The sequence below is a fragment of the Tamandua tetradactyla genome, chromosome 1 (genome assembly GCF_023851605.1).
Source record: "Tamandua tetradactyla isolate mTamTet1 chromosome 1, mTamTet1.pri, whole genome shotgun sequence".
Classification (NCBI taxonomy): Eukaryota; Metazoa; Chordata; class Mammalia; order Pilosa; family Myrmecophagidae; genus Tamandua; species Tamandua tetradactyla.
Window position 1 is genome coordinate 57,119,581 of NC_135327.1, and position 24,506 is coordinate 57,144,086.

General features: G+C 56.5%; 1 protein-coding gene across 1 annotated transcript; it reads left to right on the forward strand.

Annotated features, from left to right (window-relative positions):
- The first annotated feature begins 5,720 nt into the window (after window positions 1-5,720).
- On the forward strand, window positions 5,721-24,180 carry SIGLEC1 (sialic acid binding Ig like lectin 1). Its single transcript, XM_077116759.1, has 21 exons — window positions 5,721-6,062; window positions 6,321-6,680; window positions 6,961-7,257; window positions 8,426-8,692; window positions 9,014-9,268; window positions 10,514-10,813; window positions 11,575-11,829; window positions 12,867-13,202; window positions 13,743-13,997; window positions 14,202-14,504; window positions 16,648-16,908; window positions 17,030-17,341; window positions 18,216-18,467; window positions 18,774-19,043; window positions 19,134-19,385; window positions 19,698-20,000; window positions 20,596-20,856; window positions 21,554-21,856; window positions 22,045-22,147; window positions 22,494-22,566; window positions 23,218-24,180. The coding sequence occupies exons 1-21, from the start codon at window positions 6,014-6,016 to the stop codon at window positions 23,317-23,319; spliced, it is 5,169 nt and encodes a 1,722-aa protein (XP_076972874.1). The 5' UTR covers window positions 5,721-6,013; the 3' UTR covers window positions 23,320-24,180.
- Window positions 24,181-24,506: the final 326 nt, after the last annotated feature.

The following is a 24,506-nucleotide window of genomic DNA, read 5'->3' on the forward strand; positions in this document are numbered from 1 at the left end:
CGGTGTCTGTGGGTGCCTGCGGGTGTCCACACTGGGCACCTAAACTCCACACAGGAAGAGAAAAGGGGGGCCTGTAACTTGGGCATTTTAGTTTACTCGTGAGGCCTTCTCTGACAGGCTCCACCCTCAAGGCCAGTTCCTCGGTGGGTCGTCCCCCCGGGACCCTGTGGTCTGTGGGGGAGGATGTGGGCCCCTCTGTCTCGCCGAGAACCCCAGGACCCTCAGAGACCCGGTGAGCAGAAGCAGGCGAGTACAAGGTGCATGAATGGCAGAGGTGGGTGGTCACCCGAGGGCCAGACGTTGGGGGGCGTGAGGTGACCGTGCCAGTGAAGCTCTCGCTGCGGCTGTGGAAGTCTCCTTGGGGAGGTGGGGGGCTGTCTCCAACCTTTCTCACCAACAGAAGCACAAAGCCAACCCTCCAGAGCTCTTCCTGCCAGCCAGGTCCTGAGGGCAGCGCTGCACACAGCTGTCCAGCCGAGTCCGGCTCCAGAGTGGGTGAGTGACTGTCGCGTCCATGGTCCCACTGTTGGCGAAGGATATGGCTGGATCTGAATCCAGCTCTGTGCAGGGCCCGGGTTCTTAAACACTCAGCTTTACCACCCCCATCCACCCCCAAGCTGGAATCTGGACTCTGGATAGAGCCAACTCCTGAGGACCCAAGTGTCTACACCTCAGAGGCAGCCTCTGGGACTGAAGCTGCAAAGCAGAGCGCTCTGGCTCCCTCTGGGGGAGATGGGAGGCTCTGCAGAGACGCCGGCCCAGAGGTGGGCAGGGGCCGGGGCTGGAGCTGCCACCGGGCAGTCCAGGGAATGAATGTGTTTTATGAATGCAATAGCTGGGGTCCTGCTTACTCCATATGAGAGCAGGGCTTCATCTCTCCTCACTCCTTACCAGTGAACCCCCATTATATCCCTAGACACGTCATCTACCAAAATAAAGACGTGAGGCCATGTGGTTATCTCCTGGCTCGTGAGAGATAAGCAGAAGTGAAGTGTGAGAAATTTAAAGAACTACTCTTGAAAGAGGACCGGGCCCAAGACCTACGGCCAACTGATTATCAACAAAGGAGCCAAGTCCTTTCAGTGGGGAAAGAAAAGTCTTCAACAAATGGTGCTGGGAAAAGTGGAGTTGCAACAAAGTGAAGATGGATCCCTACCTCATATCATTTTTTTATTTGATTTTTTTTTATATCTTGCTTATTCATATCAGTTTTTAAAAAGGTCGATGACTACATGTAAAAGCTAAAACCATAAAAGTCCTGAAGAAAATGTAGGGGAAAATCTTCATGATCTGGGATTTGACAGTGGATTCAGATTTTACACCAAAAGCATGAGCAAAAAGTAAAAAAAAAACAAAAAAGATTAGACTTGATCAGAATGTAAAACTCTTGCATTTCAAAGGGCGCTATAAAGGGAATGAAGAGCCAACCCACAGAATGGGAGAAAGATTTGCAAATCGTATATCTGATAAGGATTTACTATACAGTATATATTAAATTATTACATTATTATTATTCAACAACAACAACAACAACAAATAAATGCCCTATTTAAAAAATGAGCAAAGTACTTGAGTAGACATTTCTCCAAAGAAGATAAATCAATGGCCAATAAATACATGAAAAGATGTTAAACCTTGTAAATCACTATGGAAATGCAATTCAAAACCACAATGAGACACCACTTCACACACAGGATGACTATTATTAAAAAAACAGAAGATAACCAATATTAATGAGGACGTAGAGAAACTGGAATCCTTGGGCATTGCAGGTGGGAAGGTAAAGAGGTATGGCTACTAAGGAAAACAGTTCTGCAGTTCTGCAAAAGGTTGAACATGGAATATGACCCTGCATTTCCACTCCTAGTTATATATATACCCACATGAATTGAAAGCAGGGACTAGAATAGACACTTGGATACCAAGGTTCAAGCAGCATTATTTACAATAGTCAAAAGGTGGAACCAGCCCACGTTGTCTGTCACCAGATGAATGGAGAAACAAAATGTGGTCTATACATACAATGGAATATCATCCAGCTATAAAAAGAAGGATACATGCTATAACATGGATGAACCTTGATGAACCTTCTTTTATCTGAACAGAGAGAACACAAATAGGTCTATCAGTGTGACCTACTGGGAAATTATCCAGTGTGTGATGCAGAATTGACCTTACCCAGAACGAGGCCTGGCCTTTGATCTTGGCTCCTGGGAGGTGATGTCTGTATTCCTGGAATACACTGTTGGGAGCCCAGTGGGAGCCCATCCCTAGTCTACTTTCCCAAGCACCTGATCCCAGGCCTGCAGAGGGCCTGTGCCCTGCCTGGGTGACTCTCTCTGGCCTGGGTGAGGCCTGCAGCTGTCTTTCTGACTGCCTTTGGGCTGAGGGCTGTAGCTCAGGCTTTGTGAAAAAAGGAACTCACCTTCAAGGGGTGGCAGAGCCCCCGGACGCCAGTGGCACCAAGAGCTCAGGCCTTCCTTCCAGTTGTTCTCTTGGACTGGTTCACCAGCCCTACCTACAGCCATCGTCCACTGTGGAGCAGGTACTCCCAACCCTTGGGCCTGGAGGGAGGGTGGTGGGTCTGGAGCAGGGCTGGGCGGCCACTTGCTGGGGGGTGTCTGGGTGTGAGTGCTGGACCCCCAACTAACCCAAGCCCAAAGCACCAATCAAAGCTGTACTCATAACCCAAACTTTTCCACAAACCCCAATTCTCCCCAATCCATGTCCCAATCCCAATCCTAACCATCATCCTAATCCTTACCCCAACTCCAGGCCAGCCCCAATCCCAATCTCACTTGCCTAACGACCCCAACCATTTGCTAATCATCTTCATCCAGCCTCAACAGAACCATCGTCCTAACTCCAATCTTAACCCTCACCCCAACTATCACACTCATCCCGGCCCCCAACCCCAACCATGTCCTATTCATCACCTGCATCCAACTCCATCCTTCACCCTCACCCCAGCCTCATCACTCTCACCTCAATTTCAATCCCAGTGCCAGCCCTAATCCCATTCCAAATCCCTAACCATCACCCTCACCTCACTCCAACTGCAGTCCAACTCTAGTCTTCTCCTTACTCTACTCCCACCCCACTCTGCTTCATCCACCCTCACTGCATTCATCTGAGTGCAGGGTCCTCAGTACTTCCCAGCCTGGCCTTCGGCAGTGGTCACTCAGGCTAATAGTATTGAAAACGATTCATTTCCCAGTCACTAGACATGATTTCCCAGTCACTAGACATGACTTGTGGATTCTGTGGCTTTCAGAGTTACATGCTTGGCCTATGTTTAGGGCTTTCATGATTTTGAAGCTCCTCCACTTCTAGGATTGCCATCAGCACTTCCAGGTTTCCTTGATTGCCCATCCTTGGGGCAGAGCACTGCAGCTGTCTGTGTCACCTGTTTCCCTCCTTCCCCAGCCCGAAAGGGAACTTGAAGAGGAGTCCTGGTGTCAGGAAACAGAAACTGAACCCTGCACCCAAGGATGCCTACCCACAGTGAAACCATCTCTGCCTTCGCTTTCCCCATAGACCCTTGCCTTCTGGGATGAGGGTTCAGGGACCTGGGCTCCCCCCACCCTCCCAGATGTCCTGGGCCTCTTGTTCTCTTACAGTCTTTTCCCGCTCACTTACTTTCATTCAGGCAGCAAACATGGGGCCACCACCATGTACCAGCCCACCTTTTCATGGCACATACTAATTCTAGGAGTAGGGATTTAAAAACCTGTCTTCATAGTGCCCAAGACTGGAGATAGAAGGGTGAACCTCAGAAATCCAAGTTTGGGGCACTAGGCTGTCCAAAATGGTCATTGCCCAAGGGAGGGGATGCATCAGGACTGCAGTGCTTCCTGATCCCCCAACACTCCCTCCCAGGACTTACAATCATACCTCTACCATCAGGGGGTGCCACCCGGCACAAACCCACGCCCTAGGGGCACTGATCCCTCAACACCAGACTTTCAAATGGGGATAAGGGTCTCCCTTCCTTGGGTCACCCCTGCCCTTCCTTTGTTCAGGACAGTTGTCTGGGCCATAGCTGGTCTTCAGGACAGGGATGGTGAGCCAATAAGGTGGGCTCTGGTGGACCTGACCCCCTTGGTGGTAGTAAGGCTGGGCTAAGCAAAGCAAAATCTACATGACATGATTTTGGGTGATTCTAGAAAGAGTCCTCAGACCTCTTCCAAAAATTCCTGCTGCACTTTGGTTTCATGATATCTAAAATCCCACCATTGTACCTTTAGATTCTGGGGCTCCGAAAGGGAGCAGCTGGGAAGCTGGAGACAGCACCGCCAAGGCTTGCTGATGTCTCCAGCTGCAGAGGAGCCTCCCCATCATCCTGCATGGCTCAGGAGCCCCAGACAACGCAGAGGACAGCATCTAGGCCACAGGCCCGGTCTGGGCAAGCTCGACCCTCGCGGTGATCAGGACCGCTAAGGAGGAGATGCCTAGGACTGCCTGGAGAACTGGGGTGATCCTCTGGGCTCAGCAAATGATCCATCTTCTGGAGCAAACCTGAGGAATGGTGCCACCTCCTCCCCCACCATCCTCACCCTGCCTTTTCCTTTGCTCTGCTGCCAGCAGAACCTCCCTGCCCCTTCTGCTCTGGGCTGAGGACTGCTTAGCCATCCTGACAGGCAGTTCAGGTGCTCCCCAGGCCCCCGTCTCTGCTCAGACCCACCGCAGGTGTGCCTCTGGGAGCCATCGGTATCAGCCAGACCCGAGCCATGAGGTCCAGTGCTGGGGGCTGGGATGAGCAGATGTCATGAGTTTCCTGTCCCCGCTTCCATCCTCCCCAGGCCTTCCCTTCACCCCACTGAGTCAGCATTTAGGAGCAGGAAGGATTGCCGAGTAGGCAAAATGTGTTTTTGGCATCCTTGCCTTTCTGTCTCTTGTCCATGCCTCCCCCCCGCCCCCAGCACCCCAGCCCTGTCCCCACCCAGGCTTGCTCTGTGGTGGAGGGGATATAACTCATGTTTGGGGGATACATGCTGTGTAGGGTCCTCGTGCTGCCGCTCATGCTTAGACTTGGCCCTACCACCTCCCCACCCCAGCTCTGGACCTCTGAGGCCCACATTCCTCTCTCGCCCACAGAGGGGGCCTCGGGGCTCTGCATGGTTATGGGGCACGTGCCTTTAGTCATAGACGCTTAGAAATGGATGCTCACCAGCTGCCAAGGACAAGGCAAGCACAGAGACGGCTCTGGGGTGACTACAGGAGCTCCAAGGAGAGAGTTTAGCTGGCAGCCATCGTCAAGCTGCATCTTGAAGGCTAAATGAGGTGTCAGCAGGCAAAGGTCATTTGTGATAGGGACAGAGCTGGGTAACTAGAGAGTGCACGGACAGACAGGACAGGCCACAGGGTGGGTCTGTGGGGGCCAAGGAATGTGGGCACAGCTGGGGGCAGGAAGTGAGGGTCTGCTGCATTGGGACTCACATCTCACGGGCAATAGTGAGCCACAGAAGGATTTCGAGCAGTGGAATGAGTCTTAAAGGCAGCATTTTGAAAGTGCAGTCAAGTCCTATCATGGCCTGCAGTTGGGAAGGCTGGTGGAAGGGAGGCAAGTCTGAAGTAAGAGGTCATCCTTCTCACTGGGTTTTTGGGAGAAAGTCACTTTGTGCCTCTGAGCTCTAGTTCCTGTGGGGTTGGGTGGGGGTGGAGGACGGGGTGGAAGCAGCTGTTCATCTGCCCTGGAGCAGTTTCCCGAGGGGCTGGGAAAGCAGAACTTGGGTCAAGAACTCTGGGGGTGGGATCAAGACTCACGGTAGACTTTCTGGGGCACAGCACCAAGTGAGGGCATTCCTGGGCATGCCCCAAGCTGGCTGGCACCCCTCGAGGTCCTCAGGAGCCCTGCTGTGTTGCTGGATTGGCTGGCACAGCAGGTGGGGACACAGGGCTGGACCCTCAGCCGGTTCTGGGGCTGAAGTGCCCTGAGGTGTCCCTAGGAGGCCCCCCGTGTGCCCAGCCAGCGCGTACCTCCTAGGTGCCAGAACCAGCGCGAGAACTTGCTATGGGCTTCCTCCTCCTGCTTCTCCACCTGGCCTCACTCCTCCCACTAGGTGAGCTTTGCTGGCCTGGTGCCCATCTCACAGGGCCTGGCCTAGGGGTGCCCAGCTGGGATGCTGGGCAGAGTGGGCTCTGTCTGGGCTGCAGAGGTTGAGGAAGGGCCAAGGGAGGCAGTGGTGGGGAGCTGGGCGTGAGCTCCTGGGCAGGGTTTCTGAGCCCTTCATGGTGGGTCACCCTTTGCTGGAGGAGTTCAGGGGTTCTGCGTGACCCCACGTCTGCATTGCCTTCCCCTCTGTCCCCCTCTCCCCCAGGCCAGGCCTCGTGGAAAGTCTCCAATCCCCAGAACGTGTGGGGTGTGAAGGGGTCCTGCCTGACCATCCCCTGCATCTTTGGCTTCCCCGCTGATGTGGCAGTGCCCAATGGCATCACAGCCATCTGGTACTACGACTACAAGGGCAAGCGGCAGATCGTGACCCACTCGGGCGACCCCAAGCTGGTGGAGGCCCGCTTCCGTGGTCGTTCCCAGCTGATGGGGGACCCCGAGGACAAGAAATGCAGCCTGCTACTGAAGGACCTGCAGCTGGAGGACTCGGGCACCTACAACTTCCGTTTCGAGATCAGCGAGATCAACCGCTGGACAGGGGTTGAAGGCACCTTGGTCACCGTGACAGGTGAGGGACAGGGAAGGGACGCCCAGGTGCCCCTGGCCCCGCCGGCTCATAGCCCCCTCTCTTGTCCTAAAACCTAACCCCGTCCCATCCCAGCCTCCATCCTAGCTGATTCCCTGGCCTTGGTCCAGCCCCAGCCTCAGCCCTGGGTCTCCTTGACTCCCTGATGTGGAGTGGAGATCAGGCTTCCTTCCCCTTTAACCTCCTTGCCCAGGGCACGTCCACTTGGCTGGGGCTCCCAGGAGGGGGTTCTGAGTCCTGAGTGCCCCGTCTCTGCCCCCAGAGGAGCCCACCGTGCCCATCATCGCTGCGCCCACCTTGCTGCTTGAGGGCATGCAGGTGGATTTCAACTGCTCCACGCCCTACGCCTGCCCAGAGGACCAGGTCACCCTGCGGTGGCACGGCCAGGACCCCGCTCGCTCGGACACCTCCTCTCTCCAGAAGCTCGAGCCCACTGGCATCAGCCACCTGGAGACCCTCCACGTGGCCCTGACCTGGCAGGACCACGGCCGGGCCCTGCACTGTCAACTCTCGGTGGCCGGCCGCACAGCTCAGAGCAAGATTCACCTCCAAGTGCAGTGTACGTGCCCGGGGCGCAGCAGCTGGGGCTCCCTGATGACACCCGTGCCCTGAGGGCTTCTGGGAAAGGGCAGGTGGGCGATGCTGTCAAGGTCCCGAGAGCGGCAGAGAGCGGTTCCCTGCTGGCTCCTGCTGGCTTCAAAGGCACAATGCCATCCAGAGGAGCTCAGATGTGGAAGCCCAGGGGGTGGGACCTCCCAAGGCAGCTGAGGGGAGCTGGGCAGCAAGGTCGCTGGGGTTAGCCCAGCTCTGGGGGATGCGAGGAAGGGGGGGTTTACCCTGGTCCTGCCTTTAGTAACCCACACTTGTGTTATCATCGGGTGTGCACAGAATCAGTGGGGAGAAAGCCCAAGTTTCCACGTGGCTTGGCGTCTTCCCAGCACAGTTAAAGAGGGCAGCCTGTTCCAGCAGCAGACTGCCTGGCTCCACCACTTCCTAGATGAGCAAAACTGGGGCTCTCAGGGCCTCTGTTTTCCCATCTGTGCAATGGAGGTAACAGTGAGTAATCCCTGGCTCATGAGTGGTTATGGAGAGTAAATGAGAGGCTGCAGATGGAGTAGATACAGCAGTGCTCGGCATGTATTAATGAAAATCTTAGCTGCTCTAATCATATTTACTAGACCCAGCTCTTGAAAATATTAGCTTTTTAAAATCATATTTATATAGAGAAAGGATTTGGAGTAAGATGCCAAGAAATGCAGTTTCTTCCTATTGCTGGTAGCAAACTGGTCAGCTGTTCTCAGAGCTGATTTGATGCTGCCTCTGGCCCTCTCCCCTTAGGGGCTTGGTCCCTTACCAGCAGCCACCACAGGCCACCAAGGCAAGCAGGTGGCATCTGTGACCCTGCCTGCGAACCTCTGCCCCAAGGCTGGGCGTGCTGGCAGTGTCACAGAGCAGAAGGCCACAGGAGGCAGCAGGGGCTGGCTGCAAAGGCCGGTGACACCTGTTATAGGCTCTTGGTGAAGAAGGAAGGTTCAGGAATGTGTCACAAGGGTGCAGTGGGCAGAGGCTGCCCTGGACAGGAAAACCCGGGGACTGATGTTTTACCTGGGTGGGCTTCCTTAGGCGGAGTTTTGAAAGGGGGGAGGGGGAAGAAGAGGAGAGAATGTGCCACCCTTTCCCTCCCCAGGCCCCTTATGATCCACGCCCCTCCCCGTTGTGCCTTGCAGATGCCCCCAGGGGCGTGGAGGTGCTGCTCAGGCCCTCGGAGCGGAACATCCTCCCGGGTGATCTGGTCACACTCACCTGCCAGGTGAACAGCAGCCACCCCATGGTCAGGTCCGTGCAGTGGGTCAAGGATGGGACACCCCTCCAAGCCAAGAGCCAGGTGCTACAGTTGCCCCGGGCAGCCCGGGGTGACGCAGGCGTCTACACCTGCCAAGCCGAGAATGCCGCAGGTTCTACAAGCTCGCCGCCTCTCAGCCTGTACATCTTCAGTGAGTCCCGGGAGAGGCTGAGCCTTGCTCCGCCAGAGGGCGAGGAGGGGTGCGGGCCGCTGGGGCCAGATGTGGGTGTCGGGGAGGAGTGGGTCTCTGGGCCCCGCCGATCCCCCAGCCAGTCGAGGTCCAACAGGGAAACCAAGAGGGTCTCTTGCCAGCCCTGGCCTGGTGAGCAGGACAGAGGGAGGCAGGGAAGACCCGGGAGGCTTCTTTGTAGAGGGGTGTGGTGCAGACTGCGCAGAGATTCCAGCAGATGGGCTGCCACCCCGGCGGCACCGGGAATGCCCCCCCCCAGCGGGCCCAATGCTGTCCTCGCAGTGGCTGAGGTCCAGGTGAGCCCAGCAGGCCCCTTCCTGGAGAACCAGACAGTGACACTGACTTGCAGCACGCCTGACGAGGCCCCCAGCGACACCCGCTACAGCTGGTACCAGAACCATGTGTTACTGGAGGCCACCCACTTCCCCACACTCGTGCTGCGACCGGCCACCAGGGCCGACACCGGCTTCTACTTCTGCAAGCTGCACAATGCTCGGGGTAGTACAAGCTCCAGCCCTGTCAGCCTTGTGGTCAACTGTGAGTGGTGGGGGTGGGGGGGTGAGGGCATGGAGTGGGGGGTCAGAGGCTGACCCCACAGGGGTCGGGGGTCGGGGCTCTGGAGCTGGGAGGCTACTTCACTGAATGCAGTTCTGTGGCCAAGTGGCCTCGGGCTCTGCACACCTGCAGCAGTCTTCCACCTCTCTCGGCCTCGGCTCCTTCCTACTTTAAAAAACTTTAAAGCTTCAAAAAACTTCACATTTAGGAAGAGTGTCAAGAATAGTACAAAGAATTATTAGATTCCTTTCATCCAGTTTCCTCGTTTGATAACATTTTGGCACATTTGCTTTATTCTTCTCTAGCTCCCTCTCCTGATATTGCACATATGATACTATATATATGTCTACACCTGCATACTTACACACACATATGCATATGTATACATGCATAGACATATGCACACATATTTGTGCATGTGTGTACACACATATTTACTCTGTCTTTGAAAACACAGACATGTGCATATATGTACATTCTCTATATACGCATGCATATTTATTGTCTATCTATACATTTATTTTCCAGAATCATTTGAAAAGAAGTTGCACAAATGATGCCCCTTTACCCTTAAATTCCTCAGCTTGAATTTCCTAAGGTTCTTCACATAACCACAGTGCAAAGATGACAATCAGGGAATTCAGCATTGATTCAAGATTGTTATGTAATCTACAGCCTACACTCAAACTTCGCCAATTAACCCTATAATGCCATTTATGACAATTATTTTCTTCTGGCCCAGGAACCCACACCATATTCAGTTGCAGTGTCTTTACTGTCCTTTAATCTGGGACAGTGCCTCACTTGTCCTTTTTCTTTCTTGACCATGACATTTGAAGAGTGCAGGCCAGTTGTGTGTAGAATGTCTCTTGGTTTGGGTTTGTCTGAACACAACACATGAGGGCTGTGCCCTTTGGGTAGGAGCACGGCAGGCACGTGGTGTCCATCTGTCCCATTGTTAAAAAGGCCCACTTTGGTGGCTTGATTAAGGTGCTGGTTGCTGGGTCGCTCAGGCAGTTTTCTTGGGGCCCCTGGTACCCACTTGCAGGGTTGCCACAGGATAGACAGGACGACAAAGTGCCTTGCCCAGGCCAGTGATGGTATTCAGCAGGTGCTCAGGAGCTGCTGGGGTCTCCAATGCTGGGGTCCTGAGCATTGGGGGTAAAGGAGGTGCAAAGGGTCATAGGCTTTAAAGGGGCATGACAGCCCCCCCTCATCTCTACGCAGACCCGCCCCGGGCCCCGGATCTAAGTGCCTTCCTTGAGACGCAGGCAGGCCTGGTGGGCATCATCCACTGTGCCGTGGACAGCGAGCCTGTGGCCTCCCTGGTGCTGTCACACGGGGACAGCGTCCTGGTCTCCACCCACGGGGAGGGTGCCCACAGCCCACGCTTCAGCATCTCATTTGCTCCCAACTTCCTGAGCCTGGAGATTAGAGACCTGGAGGCAGCGGACAGCGGGCAGTACACGTGCTTAGCCTTCAACTCCCTTGGAAATGCGTCCTCCACCCTGGACTTCCAGGCCAGCGGTAAGGCGGGCACAGGGGCTGGTACAGGGAGCCTGAGGACAGGGCTGCTCTGGTTTCTTCCTTCTAAGAGCCTGGCCTGCTAAAACCACATGAAAGACCTGGGCTGTACAGTCATCCCAGCCCGGAGGCTCCTGGAAGTCAAGGGAAGAAGGGAACATGACAGCTTGCCTTAGTCCTTGGCACACATTCTGACCGAACTTGGACTCCTTCATATGTATTCTGAACTTCTTTTTTTTTTTTTTAACATGGGGGAGGGCACCGGGAATTGAACCCTGGTCTCCGGCATGGTAGGAGAGAACTCTGCCTGCTGAGCCACCGTAGCCCACCTGCATTCATGAATTTTTAACTTTATCAAATGTTTGGGGCAGACTCTATGCTAGCAGTCAGATGAGGGAGGCAAAAATACAGAACTATGGCCTTCCAACTCTCGGAATGTTTGCTGCCCTTGCCTCCTTCTGAGGCCGTGGTAGACAGAGCCAATCAATCAGGTCAGGATTTTGACATACACCTGGGCTCTGGCTCAGAACTCTTCTCCATCGATAGATCTGAATTTGCATTCAAGGCTAAGCCCTATCTGATCGACTAGAGACACACAGAGTTGATACCACAAAGCCCAGACAGACCTACAGTTATGTCAGGGGAGGAGAATCCAGGAGGGCTTCCTGCAGGGGGAGGCATGGAGCTGCAGAGGTGCAAGGGAGCTGAGCCCAGGCCAGGGCCCTCACAGCCTCCCCTCCCTCCCTGCCTCCCTTTCCCACCAGCGGCGCGCCTCCTCATCAGCCCAGCAGAAGTGGTGGAAGGACAGGCTGTGACGCTGAGCTGCAGGAGCCTCCTGAGCCCCGTTCCTGACACACGCTTCTCCTGGTATCGGAATGGAGCCCTCCTTCTTGAGGGGCACAGTAGCAGCCTCATGCTCCCTGCGGCCTCCAGCTCCGATGCCGGCTCATACCACTGTCAGGTCCAGGATGACCACGGTGCCAGAGGCCCCTCCTCACCGGTCGTCCTCACTGTGCTGTGTGAGCAGCCTGCCCCACTGGGCTGGTCTGACACTTCTGCCTTCCCTAGGGACCCCTGGCCCTGTCCTGCCCTGGAGTCTGGATCAAGGGCAGTCACAGGCCTGTACACCATGGACTTCTCCACTTAGGGCTGAAACTTAAGTCTGGAGCTTTCTCTGCCTCCCTGCACCCCACCCTGCAATCCCGGTCTCTTTTGGGCCTCTTGCCTCCAGCCTCAAAATCACCAAACCCAAGCTTTGGCCCCTGGGCTGGGCCCTGGGATACCATGCTCCTATATATGTGCAGATGCCCCTGAGGTTATGCTCTCATGGATTTCCACAGACACCAAGGCAGAGCCCCTCAGGCCTGGGACACATTGGTCCCTCAAGTGTCCATCAAAGATGGGTGCCCCATATTAGTCCAAGGGGCTGGCTAATGTTCAGGGTGCACTGAAACTCCCCAGAAAGCCTCCCCTGATGTGTGCAGAAGCAATGTCTTGCAGCTGTCAGGGAAGTGCAGCCACATCCCAGAGGTTTTCAGTTATCAGAATGAGGTTGTGTGGAGACTTTACCCAAAGGCTCTCTTGCCCATCCATCTCTGAAAGCCTCCAGGAAGAGGGCATTTTAAGTGTTATCTGAGCATGATGGAAGCTGGTTTGGAGACCACAGATAGGGGTGCCAGGGAGGGTCTTGGTGGAAGGCCCAATGGTAAGGTGTGGGGTGCAGAATTGCCATGGGGGCACCTGGTCCAGAACAGATGGGCACCCTGCAAGGTGGCAGCTAGTCCGTACGCCGCCTTTGTCCGAATTAGAAAACGGACTCCTTTCCTTGGGACAACACAGTCCTGTACCAGGGCAGAGCTGGGCCGAGGAGCTTGGGCTGAATGCCATCCACCCTTGTCTGGCTGCCCTTGTGCAGTGCACAGCCTGCACAGCTGTTTGCACTGGGTCCGGGCCTATGCCTTTCTTTGTCCAGTGGGGTCTGGGCATCTGGCCTGCCTGCGGGGCTGGGGCCCTGGTGGAAGCAGTGGCAAGAGGGTCCTGCTCCTCCTCCCTACAGATGCCCCCCGCCGGCCCATGCTCACCGCCCGGCTGGACCCCGATGCTGCTCAAGCCGGGGATGGACGGCGAGGCCTCCTCCTGTGCCGTGTGGACAGTGACCCCCCAGCCCAGCTGCGGTTGCTGCGTGGGGACCGCCTCGTGGCCTCTTCTCCGTCCCTGGGGAGTGGCTGCAGCACCTGTGGGGGCTGTTCCCAGCGCACCAAGGTCACCAGAGCCCCCAACTTGCTACGTGTGGAGCTTCACGAGCCAGTGGTAGAGGATGAGGGCCAGTACCTGTGCGAGGCCAGCAACGCCTTGGGCAACGCTTCGGCCTCCGCCACATTCAATGCCCAGGGTGAGGCTGGGCAGGGGCCGGGTGGCTTGGGGTCAGAGCTCCCGAGGAGGGTCTGTTCAGCAGCGTGAGGGGAGAGGCGCCCCCAGCGACAGGAGTGGTAGCCCCCGAGAGCCCCACTGCCTCCCCCTTCACCGAGGAAGACCAGAGCTTCTCTGTCCCCCTCGTGGCCTTTGGGCAGGGCGGCTGGCCTGGGGCTCTGCAGCTGAGCTCTGTGGAAAGTGTTCTGTCCTTCCCCTTTATGGGCCCCCTCCCTGCCCAGTGCCCACCACGCTCCCAGGCCTGCTCCTTATAGCACCCCCATGCCATCTCACAGGGAGGTCTGGTGGCCCTCGGAACCCACACTGTCTGTGGGGGGAGCTGCTCTGCATCCTTGAGCTCCTTTCCTTTCCTCCCCTATCCTGCGGGTGCCCCGAGGGTCTCCTCCCAGCCCCTTCCCCCAGGAAGTCTGTCCAGGCTGGGAGGCTGGACCACTGCTCCCTGGGGTGCATGCAGCCAGGCCGAGGCCCTGCCTCAAGCGATCCCATACTGCCCGCTTTCCAGCCACCGTCCTGGTCATCACGCCGTCTGCCACGCTGCGGGAGGGCGCTGAAGCCAACCTGACGTGCACCGTGAGCCGGGAAGCTGGCGGCCCGGCCAACTTCTCCTGGTTCCGGGACGGGGCGCTGTGGGCGCAGGGCCCGCTGGACACCCTGCACCTGCAGCCTGTGGGCAGAGCCGACAGCGCCCTCTATGCCTGCCGCATCCTCACTGAGCCTGGCGCCCAGCTCTCCGCCCCTGTGCTCCTGAGTGTGCTCTGTGGGTGCTGGGGACTCGGGGGTCTGAGAGGGTGGGCTCAGGGGGAAGTGGGGCTGGGGATGGGATCTGGGGAAGCAAGAGCAGGCTCCGGCAGGGGTGGGCCTGGACTGGGGGTGTGTGGAAGGGGAAGTGGGGACAGAGTGTGACAGCTGGGATGCCGTGAACTGGGCTGGGGCTGGCCTGAGCTCGCCGGTGTCCCCACAGACCCCCCAGCACCGCCAAAGCTGTCAGCCCTCCTGGATGTGGACCAAGGCCACGTGGCTGTGTTCACCTGCGCTGCGGACAGTCGGCCCCTGGCCCGGCTGGCGCTGTTCCACGGCGAGCGTCTTCTGGCCAGCAGCCCCGGACCCCGGCTCCCGTCTCTTGGCCGGGTCCAGGCCAAGGCCACAGCCAACTCCCTGCAGCTGGAGGTCCGAGAACTGGGCCTCAGGGACTCTGGCAGCTACCGCTGCGAGGCCACCAACGCTCTCGGATCGGCCAACACCTCGCTCTTCTTTCAGGTCCGAGGTGAGTATCAGTCTCTGAAGATGTGGCCCACCCACTCTCCTGAAGGCTTACTCTGGCCAGACTTGGGCCGGCAGATTTTGTGCAGAAATATGAGCTCTTTTCAGCCCTGTCAGGGGGCAGGTTCCAGCTACCCGGCTGGGGACCACTCTTTGTCCAGTTATTTTCTCCTGGGATAACGATCGCCAGAAGTGACTTGTTGGGCTGGAACACTTTTTATTTTATTTTATATGAATATGTTATTTTTTAAAATTAATTAAAAAATTTTTTTTAAATACCAAAAAACACCAAACAAATGCAAACATTCTAACTTTTGATCATTCCATTCTACATATATAATCAGTAATTCACAATATCATCACATAGTTGCATATTCATCATCACAATAATTTCTTGGAACATTTGCATCTATTCAGAAAAAGAAATAAAATGAAAACAGAAAAAAAATTTATCTATACTGTACTCCCCACCCCTCCCCATCACCGATCACCACAATTTCAATCTAAATTTATTTTTACATTTGTTCCCCCTATTATTAATCTTTATTCTATTATGTTTTACTTGTCTGTTGATAAGGTAGATAAAAGGAGCATCAGACACAAGGTTTTCACAATCACACAGTCACATTGTGAAAGCTGTATCATTACACAATCATCTTCAAGAAACATGGCTACTGGAACACAGTTCTACAGTTTCAGGCAGTTCCCTCCAGCCTCTCTGTTACATCTTGACTAATAAGGTGATATCTACGTAATGCGTAAGAATAACCTCCAGGATAACCTCTCGACTCTGTTTGGAATCTCTCAGCCATTGACACTTTATTTTGTCTCATTTCACTCTTCCCCTTTTTGGCCAGGAAGGTTTTCTCAATCCCCTGATGCTGAATCTCGGCTCATTCTAGGAGTTTTCGCAATCCCTTGATGCTGAGTCTCAGCTCATTCCAGGATTTCTGTCCCACGTTGCCAGGAAGGTCCACACCCCTGGGAGTCATGTCCCGCATAGACAGGGGAGGGTGGTGAGTTTGCTTGTTGTGTTGGCTGGAGAGAGAGGCCACATCTGAGTAACAAAAGATGGAACACTTTTTGATAACTTTTTCTGCAATAATATGATTTCGTTATGTTAAAAATTATCACACAAAACCTACCATGTATATATATATGTGTGTGTGTGTGTGTACATATACTCACATTTACATGTATATATACAGACACATATATAAATTCTTCTATAAAAATCCTCCCTAAGCAAATCAGCCAGAAAAAAAAAGGAAGATAATGCTGATAATACCAAGGCCAAGGAAAACCACACACTTTCTCTCCTACTTCACAACAGTATCACTTTTTGAACATTTACTTAGGGGTCTTGCTCTGCCCTTGGTTCTCTGTGAATTTCCTTATTTATCATACCCATGTCACAGGCAGAGAGAATGAGGGTCAGAGAGCCTTAGGTGATTGCTCCTGCATGTGGATAGCAGAGAATACTGCTAGTTGTGGCTAACTTGGCCTGGCCCCAAGCACAGCTGTCTCATTCCCTGCCCCAGCTGGTCCTCTCTTCCTCTGGCCTCCTTCCTGCCTTGGATCCAGGAGGCTCCAGAGAGCTGCCCTTTACCTGGGCACTGCCTCCCAGTCTCTCGTTACCTGGAGCTCACGTGCAGAGCTGAGCTGGAGAGGGCCAGAGAGAACCCAAGACCATGTCACTGTAAACCTCCCCTCGGTGGCTTAGGCCACCCATGTGGAGCCCATCTCATGATCGAACAATGGCATGGCCTTGACATGACCTAAAGCCCTCCTGTTTCAGCGCTTTGTGGGTAGAACCAACCTTTGTTTGTGAGTCAGCCACCTGCGGGCACAGGGTTACAGGTGACACCAGCCTGGCCCCTTCAAGACTTGTCCGTGGTGGGCAGAATACGATTGGCAAAGCCAAGCCGTGACTCCAGGTGGCACCTGGTGAATGTCTGAAGAGAACCCAGTGCCACAGAGTTGGTGGAGGCCTGGCACTGAGGTGGGCCCTTGGCGGGGCCTGCTGGGGAGCTGTGGCTCTGGGCCCAGGTAGGGGACCTGTGGTCCTTGTGTGGACACCTGCAGCCTCAAGACTGCTGGAAGGTATAGGGCAAGAGCCCTCACCTGCTCTCGGTTTCTCCCTACAGGAGCTTGGGTGCAGGTGTCTCCATCACCTGAGCTTCAGGAGGGCCAGGCTGTGGTTCTGAGCTGCCAGGTACCCACAGAGGTCCCAGAGGGGACCTCGTACCGCTGGTTTCGGGATGGCCAGCCCCTCCAGGAGCAGACCTCGGCCACACTGCGTTTTGCAGCCATTGCTTTGAGCCAAGCTGGAGCTTACCATTGCCAGGCCCAGGCTCCAGGCTCAGCCACCACGAGCCTGGCTGCCCCCGTCAGCCTCCATGTATCCTGTAAGTGTTTCACCCCATCCCCATGGAGGGTGGGAGGGGAGGGCATGGCTCGCCCGTTTCCTGGATTCTACCTTCACAGGAGAGGCCCGGGTGGGGGGTCCTGACTATTTGCCACCCACAGATGCCCCACGCCGGGCCACACTCACTGCCCTGATGGACACGGGCCCTGGGCGGCTGGGCCTCCTCCTGTGCCGCGTGGACAGTGACCCCCCGGCCCAGCTGCGGCTGCTCCATGGGGACCGCCTGGTGGCCACCACAGCACAGGCCATGGGAGAAGCCGCGGGCAGCTCTCTCCGGTTGCGGGCGGCTGTGGCCCCCAACGTGCTGCGCCTAGAGATCCACGGCGCTGTGCTGGAGGATGAGGGTGTCTACACCTGTGAGGCCAGCAGCGCCCTCGGCCAGACCTCAGCCTCGGCCACCTTTGACGCCCAGGGTCAGTGTGGGGTGGGAGTGCACAGGAGGGCCTTTGGGGGAGGGGTTCTGGGAGCTGGGGGTGCAGGCCGGGTCCCCTTCCTAACCCTCCTTCTGGGCAGCAGTCTTTACACTTAGATGGCATGGAGGGCACTGTAGTCTCATATATATAATATGAATATCGCCATTTCAATCATCTTTTGGGGGGGCTGGTGGTACATGGTCCAGACCTATGTCTCTCACCTGGAAAGTGAGCAGTCTGCCGCTGAACCACATGTGCACCTCAATCATTTTCAAGTGTGCAATTCAGTGGCATTAATTACTTTTATACTGTTGTGCTACTGTCACTTCCATCTGTCCCTGCCACTCTTCGTCACTCTGAACGAAAGTTCTTTACCTCTGAAGCAGTCCCTCCCCACTGCCCACAACCCCCTCGCCCAGCCCCTGGTAACTTCTAATCTCCGTTCTCTCTCTCTCTCTGAATTTGCTTATTCGAGTTAGTTTATGTAAGTATATTTGCTCTTTCATATCTGGCTTACTTCACTTAGTGTGATGTCTGCAAGGCCCGTTGTGTTGTTGCAGACCTCACAACTTCATTCCTTTCGATGGCTCAAAAGAACTTTTTTTAGAAACAGGATTTTACACACTGCCTTGTGGATAAACCAGTCAGGGGTGGGACTCAAGGGGGTCAGGGAGGGGCTCACGGCACTGGGGGGCTCTGCAGAACTCTGCGTGGGACCTTTCCACGCTTGACCTCTGACCCCCTTACAGGTGGGGAAAGGGCTCGTCTGGCATCGGGGCAACTCAGGCCCATGAAGATAGGTGCGTGCCTTCCCCACCTCAGGTCCCTCACCCCTGCCCTTGGGCCATGACCCCTGCCCTCCCCCTCTCCCCAGCCATCAGCGTGCAGGTGTGGCCCCAGACCGTGGTGCAGGAGGGGCAGCTGGTGAACTTGACCTGTGTTGTGTGGAGTGACCATCTGGCCCAGCTCAACTACACATGGTACTGGGACGGGCAGCAGCGCCCAGGGGCCCGCTCCATCCCACTGCCCAACGTCACGGTCACGGATGCCGCCTCCTACCGCTGCGGCGTGGGAACTCCTGGCCAAGCCCCACACCTCTCCAGGCCTGTTACCCTGGATGTCCACCGTGAGTCTGGTTGGATTCAGGCTGGGCCTGGAAGGAACAGCTGGGCACCTGGCCGGGTTGTGCCCACAAGTGTCAGGGCTTGGCTGGAGCCCCCTCAGGGTCCAGCCCAGAACCTCAGAGTCTTAGAGTGGGGCGGAGCGGGGTGGCAATGGGGATAGATTCTTTCCGGGCAGAGACCCAGTGGACTGGATTGGGCGATTAGGGGCCCTGGGGCTGGGGGGCCAGGGCCTTCCTGGGGTTGCACGCCATCCACGTGCTAACCTTGTCTGCTGCTCCCGAACCCCTACACCTCCTGCACCTGTGCAGATGCACCTCGCAACCTGCGCCTGACCTACCTCCTGGAGCGCCGGAGCGGGCGGCTGGCCCTGGTGCTGTGCACTGTGGACAGCCGCCCGCCTGCCCAGCTGGCTCTCAGCCATGCCGGCCGCCTCCTGGCCTCCTCGGGCGCCTCTTCCACCCCCAACACCCTGCGCCTGGAGCTGTGGGAACCGCAGCCCAGCAATGAGGGTCTCTACAGCTGCTCTGCCCGCAGCCCCCTGGGCCAGGCCAACGCGTCCCTGGAGCTGCGGCTGGAGGGTGAGGCAGGGCCCCAGTGGAGGCTGGTGGGGATTGGGACTGGCCTTTGTGCCTGACTGGGCCCAGCTGACCCTGGCCTCTTTGGGGCAGGGGTTCGGGTGACCCTGGTCCCGTCAGCTGCCGTGCCTGAGGGGGCTCCCTTCACGGTGACCTGCGAGGACCCCACTGCCAGGCCACCTGCCCTGTTTGCCTGGTACCACAATGGCCGGTGGCTGCAGGAGGGACCGGCCACCTCCCTCTCGTTCCTGGGGGCTGCACGGGCTCACGCGGGCGCCTACTCCTGCCAAGTCCAGGATGCCCAAGGCACACGCAGCTCAAAGCCAGCCATCTTGCAAGTCCTCTGTGAGCGGGGGCACCTTGGCTGGGGTGTCAGGGATGGGGGTGGAATGGACAAGCTTCCAGGTCCTGGTGGGGTGGGCATGGGATGCCATGGACCCAGGAGAGAGACCCTCGGGCTTTTCACGTGGTGGGGATAGCAAGCCCTGCGTGGAGGTATCTACCTCCGGGACCCCTAGAAGGTGTCACTTCTGGGAGGTGACCCCTGTCCAGGGGCTTCAACCTCCTAATACCAGGCAGGTGGGTGGTGGGCCGTGCCCAGTGGTGTCAGACATGGTGCCCTGGCGAGGCCCCCGACTGTGCCCCAACCATCCCCAGACGCCCCCCGGGACGCGGTGCTGACCTCCTTCCGGGACGCGCGGGCCAGCACCGCGGCTGTGCTGCAGTGCACTGTGGACAGCGAGCCGCCGGCCGAGCTGGCCCTGTTGCATGATGGAAAGCTGCTGGCCACCAGCCGTGGCCCCCATGGCCTGGCATCAGAGCCAGGCCGCGTCCAGGTGACCCGCAATGCCCTGCGGCTGCAGGTGCAAGATGTGCCGGCAGGGGCCGAGGCCACTTACACCTGCACGGCCCGCAACTCGCTGGGTTCTGTCAGCACCTCGGGGCGGCTGTGGACAGAAGGTGAGCAGAGGGACATGCTGGGGGGCTCAGGCTCAGAGCTTGGGGGCTGCGGGCTGGAGTCCATGACGGGGCTGGGGGCGGCCCAGCTGGAGGGGCCTGCCTGGCCCAAGGGGGCAAGTAGTATCCTGCTCTGAGAAGCCTGATCTGACATAGGAAGCACAGCTCCCACTAGGAGATGCAGCCTTGTTCTTGGGAGTTTTCTCCCAAGGGGGTAGGTGTGGCGGTGCCCAAGGGGTATTTGGTGCAGGGGAGACCTAACCCCACCCTCACAGAGCCCAGGCTGGCAGAAGCTTGGGGTGAGGAGAGAGACAAGCTCTGCCCAGAGAGAGACAAGCTCTTCTCAGGGGAAATCCCGTCTGATGGAGGAGGTGCAAGATGCCTGCCCAGATAAGGGGGGGGTGTGTGCAGCCCCCCGCAGGGTGCCTAGTCTCAGGATGAGAGCTGTTTTTTCAGCAAATCGTGGTCTGATGGGGAGGCTGAGAGCCCCCCGCAGAGGTCCAGATCCCAAGCTGGATTCAGACCTTCCCCTGGTGCACAGAGGCCCGGCTTCCACAGGCCGCAGCCCCCCCACCTGTGCCCCGGTGTTCGCCTGCAGGTGTGTGGGTGGTGGCCGAGCCCGGCCTGGACGTGCCTGAGGGCTCAGCGCTGAACCTGAGCTGCCTCCTCCCCGGTGGCCCCGGGCCCGCCCTCAATGCCACCTTCTCCTGGTTCTGGAACGGCCGCCAGCTCCGTGGGCAGCCTGTGCCCACGCTCGCCTTCGCCCACGTGGCCCGTGACCAAGCTGGCGTGTACCACTGCAGTGCCGGGCTCCCCGACTGGGCCGCTGCCTCCGTGCCCGTCGTGCTGCGCGTGCTCTGTGAGTGTGCGCTGCCCCCTGCCGTCTCCCCACCCCTCACCTGCCCGCCTCATGCCGGCCGTCTCGTCCATCTGCCGAGAGCAATGGCTGCAGACACAGGGAGTTCCTAGCTCTGCTACCGGCTAGTTGTGGCATCTCAGGCCTCAGTTTCCTCATCTGTAAACGGGGAGCACGTCGGTCCCCTCATCTTGTGAAGAGCACAGGTTGGGGGGGGGGAAGCAGCCAGAGTGCCTGGCATAGCACAGGGCCTCATCAGCTGCAGCTCTCCTGTCTGTTCTTCACCAGGACCCCCTCCCGCATGGGCCAGCTGTGGCTATGCAAGCACCACCCCCCACCCCAAACATATTGGTTTGTTGTTAAAACAACATTTTATTTGCTCACAATTCTGTGGTTTGGAAATCTGGGCCTGGCAGTTCTGCTGGTCTCCCCCTAGGTGGCTGGGAAGGCTCACCTGAGGCCAGAGGGATTGAGGCTGGCCCCTGCTTGGCCGGGGCTCCCCCCAGGTTCTGCTCCAAGGAGCGAAGAGCAGAAGCTGCAAGGGCCCTTGAGGTCCTAGCGCCAAGGTCGCATGTCACTTCCGCCTTCCACTGGTCAGGGGGAGTCACAGACTCGGGGGGGCAGGGAAGAGGTCCCCCCCTTGAAGGGAGGCAAAGCCACCTCGGCTGTTTTCCGTCACCAGCACACCCCTACCCCGCAGACCCTCCCGCGACGCCTACCATGACAGCCTTTGTGGAGCCCAAGAGCGGCCTCCAGGGCATCCTGGACTGCCGGGTGGACAGTGAGCCTCCCGCCAGCCTGACACTCCACCTTGGCCAACGTCTGGTGGCTTCCAGCCAGCCCCGGGGCGCCCCCGCCGAGCCACACATCCATGTCTGGGCCTTCCCGAATGCCCTGCGGGTGGACGTGGACAGGCTGCAGCCCAGTGACCAGGGGGACTACGTGTGCACTGCCTCCAATGTGCTGGGTGTGGCCTCCACCTCCACCTACTTCGGGAACAGAGGTGAGGGTGCGCCTTCTCCCAGCGCACCCCCCACGGCTCAGAGCATCCCTCCTGAGGGCTTCTTGGAGGCCCTTGGACAGCCCTTTCCTGGGAAGGGAGGCTGCAGGGATAAGGTGAAGGGATAGGTGTCCTGGCTGGGGGGAGGCCTGGAGGCCCCCTACCTGCTCAGTCCGGTCCCCGTGTTGCAGGCCTGCAGCGCCTGCGCCTGTCCCAGCGGCTTCTCTGGGTCTTGGGGCCGCTGCAGGGCCTCCTGCTGCTGCTGCTGAGCCTCGGGGCCTGCCACGTCTGGAGGTGGGTCCGGAGCTGGGCTGGAGCCGCGTCACCTGTCCCCACTGCCCCCACCCCCATGGGTAGGAAGAACTAAACAAATTCACAGCTCCCATACCTCCCTAACCTGTCCCCCTCCAAATTTGGGGATCCTTTCTAGAATCACCCCTAAATCCAGCCAGCTGCCCTCTCTCCACCCAGTTTGTGCTGAAGAAAGGGCTGAGGAGGAAAAAAGATGAGGTGCCCCCACTCTCTGCATGGCTCCAGCTGCTCAGTCAAGTGAGCAGTCTGGGGCTAAGCACTGGAGTGGGCAGGGGAGGCACAGTTGGGGTTGGGCAGAGGCTCCAACGTCCACTCTTCCCCTCTGCAGAAGGAGGCTTTCTCATAAGCTAAGCATGGGCAAGAATTCGGTGGAGATGGATTCACAGAAGGCGAGCTTGCAGGTAGCCACCTAACACACGTGCGTGCACAGGTAGCCACCCGGCACACGTGTGCACAGGTGCAGTGCTGGGCTAGCATCTAGAGGCTGCCCACATTTGTGGGGTGGTGTCGGGAGTTGGGGGGAGGCTGGGAAGAGAGAATAGGGAGCCAGGGCCTCCTAAAAAGAGGGGGCCCATATTCTGATGGAGGCAGGGAGCAGCCACGTGCTTGCTGAGTGACAGGTGGCTGCTGGGGGCCTGCTGTCTAGACTCAGCATCACCTCCACTTCCAAGACACATTCACTAATTCCTGTATGTTTTTTTTTCCTCCCCCTGTACCTCTTTTTGAGGCCTCGCTTCCCCTCTCCTGTGCCTGCCCATCATCTGGGCAGGGGAGAAAACCTTTGTTTCTCCTCCCCCGTGATGTTCTCCCTTCTGAGAATAATCCACTTGGTGGGCCAGGGCTCCAAGGGATGGATCCTGACATCCACATGCTCGCCAGTCCCCTTGGGACCTTCAGGGGCTGTTGTCCAGTTAGGTCAGGTGTGACGGTCCCTGTGTGATCCCGTGACTAGGGTTTTCTCTGTGGGAAGCTCATTGATCCTGAAGCAGCCAAAACTGGGGACCTCTACTGTGCTGCCCACTGAGCTGACCTGTGGCACTGCCTGCCCTTAGGAGGATGCCGGGAGCTGTGACCACTTGGGGTCCGCGAAGGAGGCAGCACCGGGTCCTGCCCTCTTCTGTGAGAACAGCTGTGTGACATCTGACACCCTATGACTCAGCTCCAGGGCTCTTGCCCCAAGAGAAATGGGGGTGAGAGGTGGGTTGAACCCCATCTACCAATCGAGTGTGGACTCTGGGGGACTCTGCAAAGAAACAATTTAATTGTCTTGTCCATGTCTCCTCGCTCTTCCCCTCAACCCCAGATTTCATCCCTCCCTTCCATCTCTCCTCCAGCACCCTCCCCCTTCACATCCAACTCCTCAAAGCCCACTCTGGACTTTTCAGATGTTTTGAGGAGCTTCCTATGTCCTTACATGCTGGCAATGAACTCTGTATTAGAATTAGGCAGCTCTAACAACAGATCAAATACAGTGACTTCAACATGGTGGAATTTTATTTTTCTCCTCCATAGTAGCCTGGGTATGTAATGGTGGTTAAGGTGTTGGGACTTTGGATCCTTTTATCTTATTTTCCTCCATCCCTAATATATTGCCTTTGATTGTGGGGTTTATGATGGTCCCATTAGGTCCAGATTCTCATCAGGGTATCCTGTACTGTATGCATGATTTTTCTGTAAACGCACAAATTTGCTAATTAACACACACACACACACACACACACACACACACACACACACAAACTTAGGTTGATCTCAGTTATAAGTGCAGGTGAAAAAACCCTAAATAAAATTGTTAAGGGGTGGGCCATGGTAGCTCAGCAGGCAGAGTTCCCGCCTGCCATGCTGGAGACCTGAGTTCATTTCCCAGTGCCTGCCTGTATAAAAAAAAAAAATGTTAAGGAGGAAGAATCTAGCCGTGTTTTAATGGGATAGCATTTTATGATCAAGTAAGGTCTATCCTAGGAACACAAGGATTGTATGATATTTTTTAAAGTATTAATAAATTTACTTTGCTAACAGATTAAAGGAGAAAATCGTTTATTAATTTTAGTGAATGATGCAAAAGCATGTGATAAGTTAAATATATATTAATGAGGAATTTTTTTAAATCATTTTATTTTGGAATAAAAGTTACTGAATCCAAAAATAAAAAAGGAATGGAAGTAGAAGGCACACCCATCCCTTTGGGACACAACCCAGAAGTTGTACCTGTCATATCCACTCACGTCCCATTGACTAGCATTTAGTCATATGGCCACTCAGAGGTGCAAGGGAATCTGGGAAAGGTAGTCTTTATTCTGAGCCCATAGTATATTTGGAAATTCTATTTCCAAAGGAGTCC

Excerpts from the sequence above, each read along its gene's own strand:
- SIGLEC1 (XM_077116759.1), top strand. The coding sequence starts at position 6,014 with ATGGGCTTCCTCCTCCTGCTTCTCCACCTGGCCTCACTCCTCCCACTA. Across the intron at positions 6,063-6,320 it reads GGCCTCACTCCTCCCACTAG|GCCAGGCCTCGTGGAAAGTC; the intron begins GTGAGCTTTGCT and ends CCTCTCCCCCAG. Across the intron at positions 7,258-8,425 it reads GATTCACCTCCAAGTGCAGT|ATGCCCCCAGGGGCGTGGAG; the intron begins GTACGTGCCCGG and ends TGTGCCTTGCAG.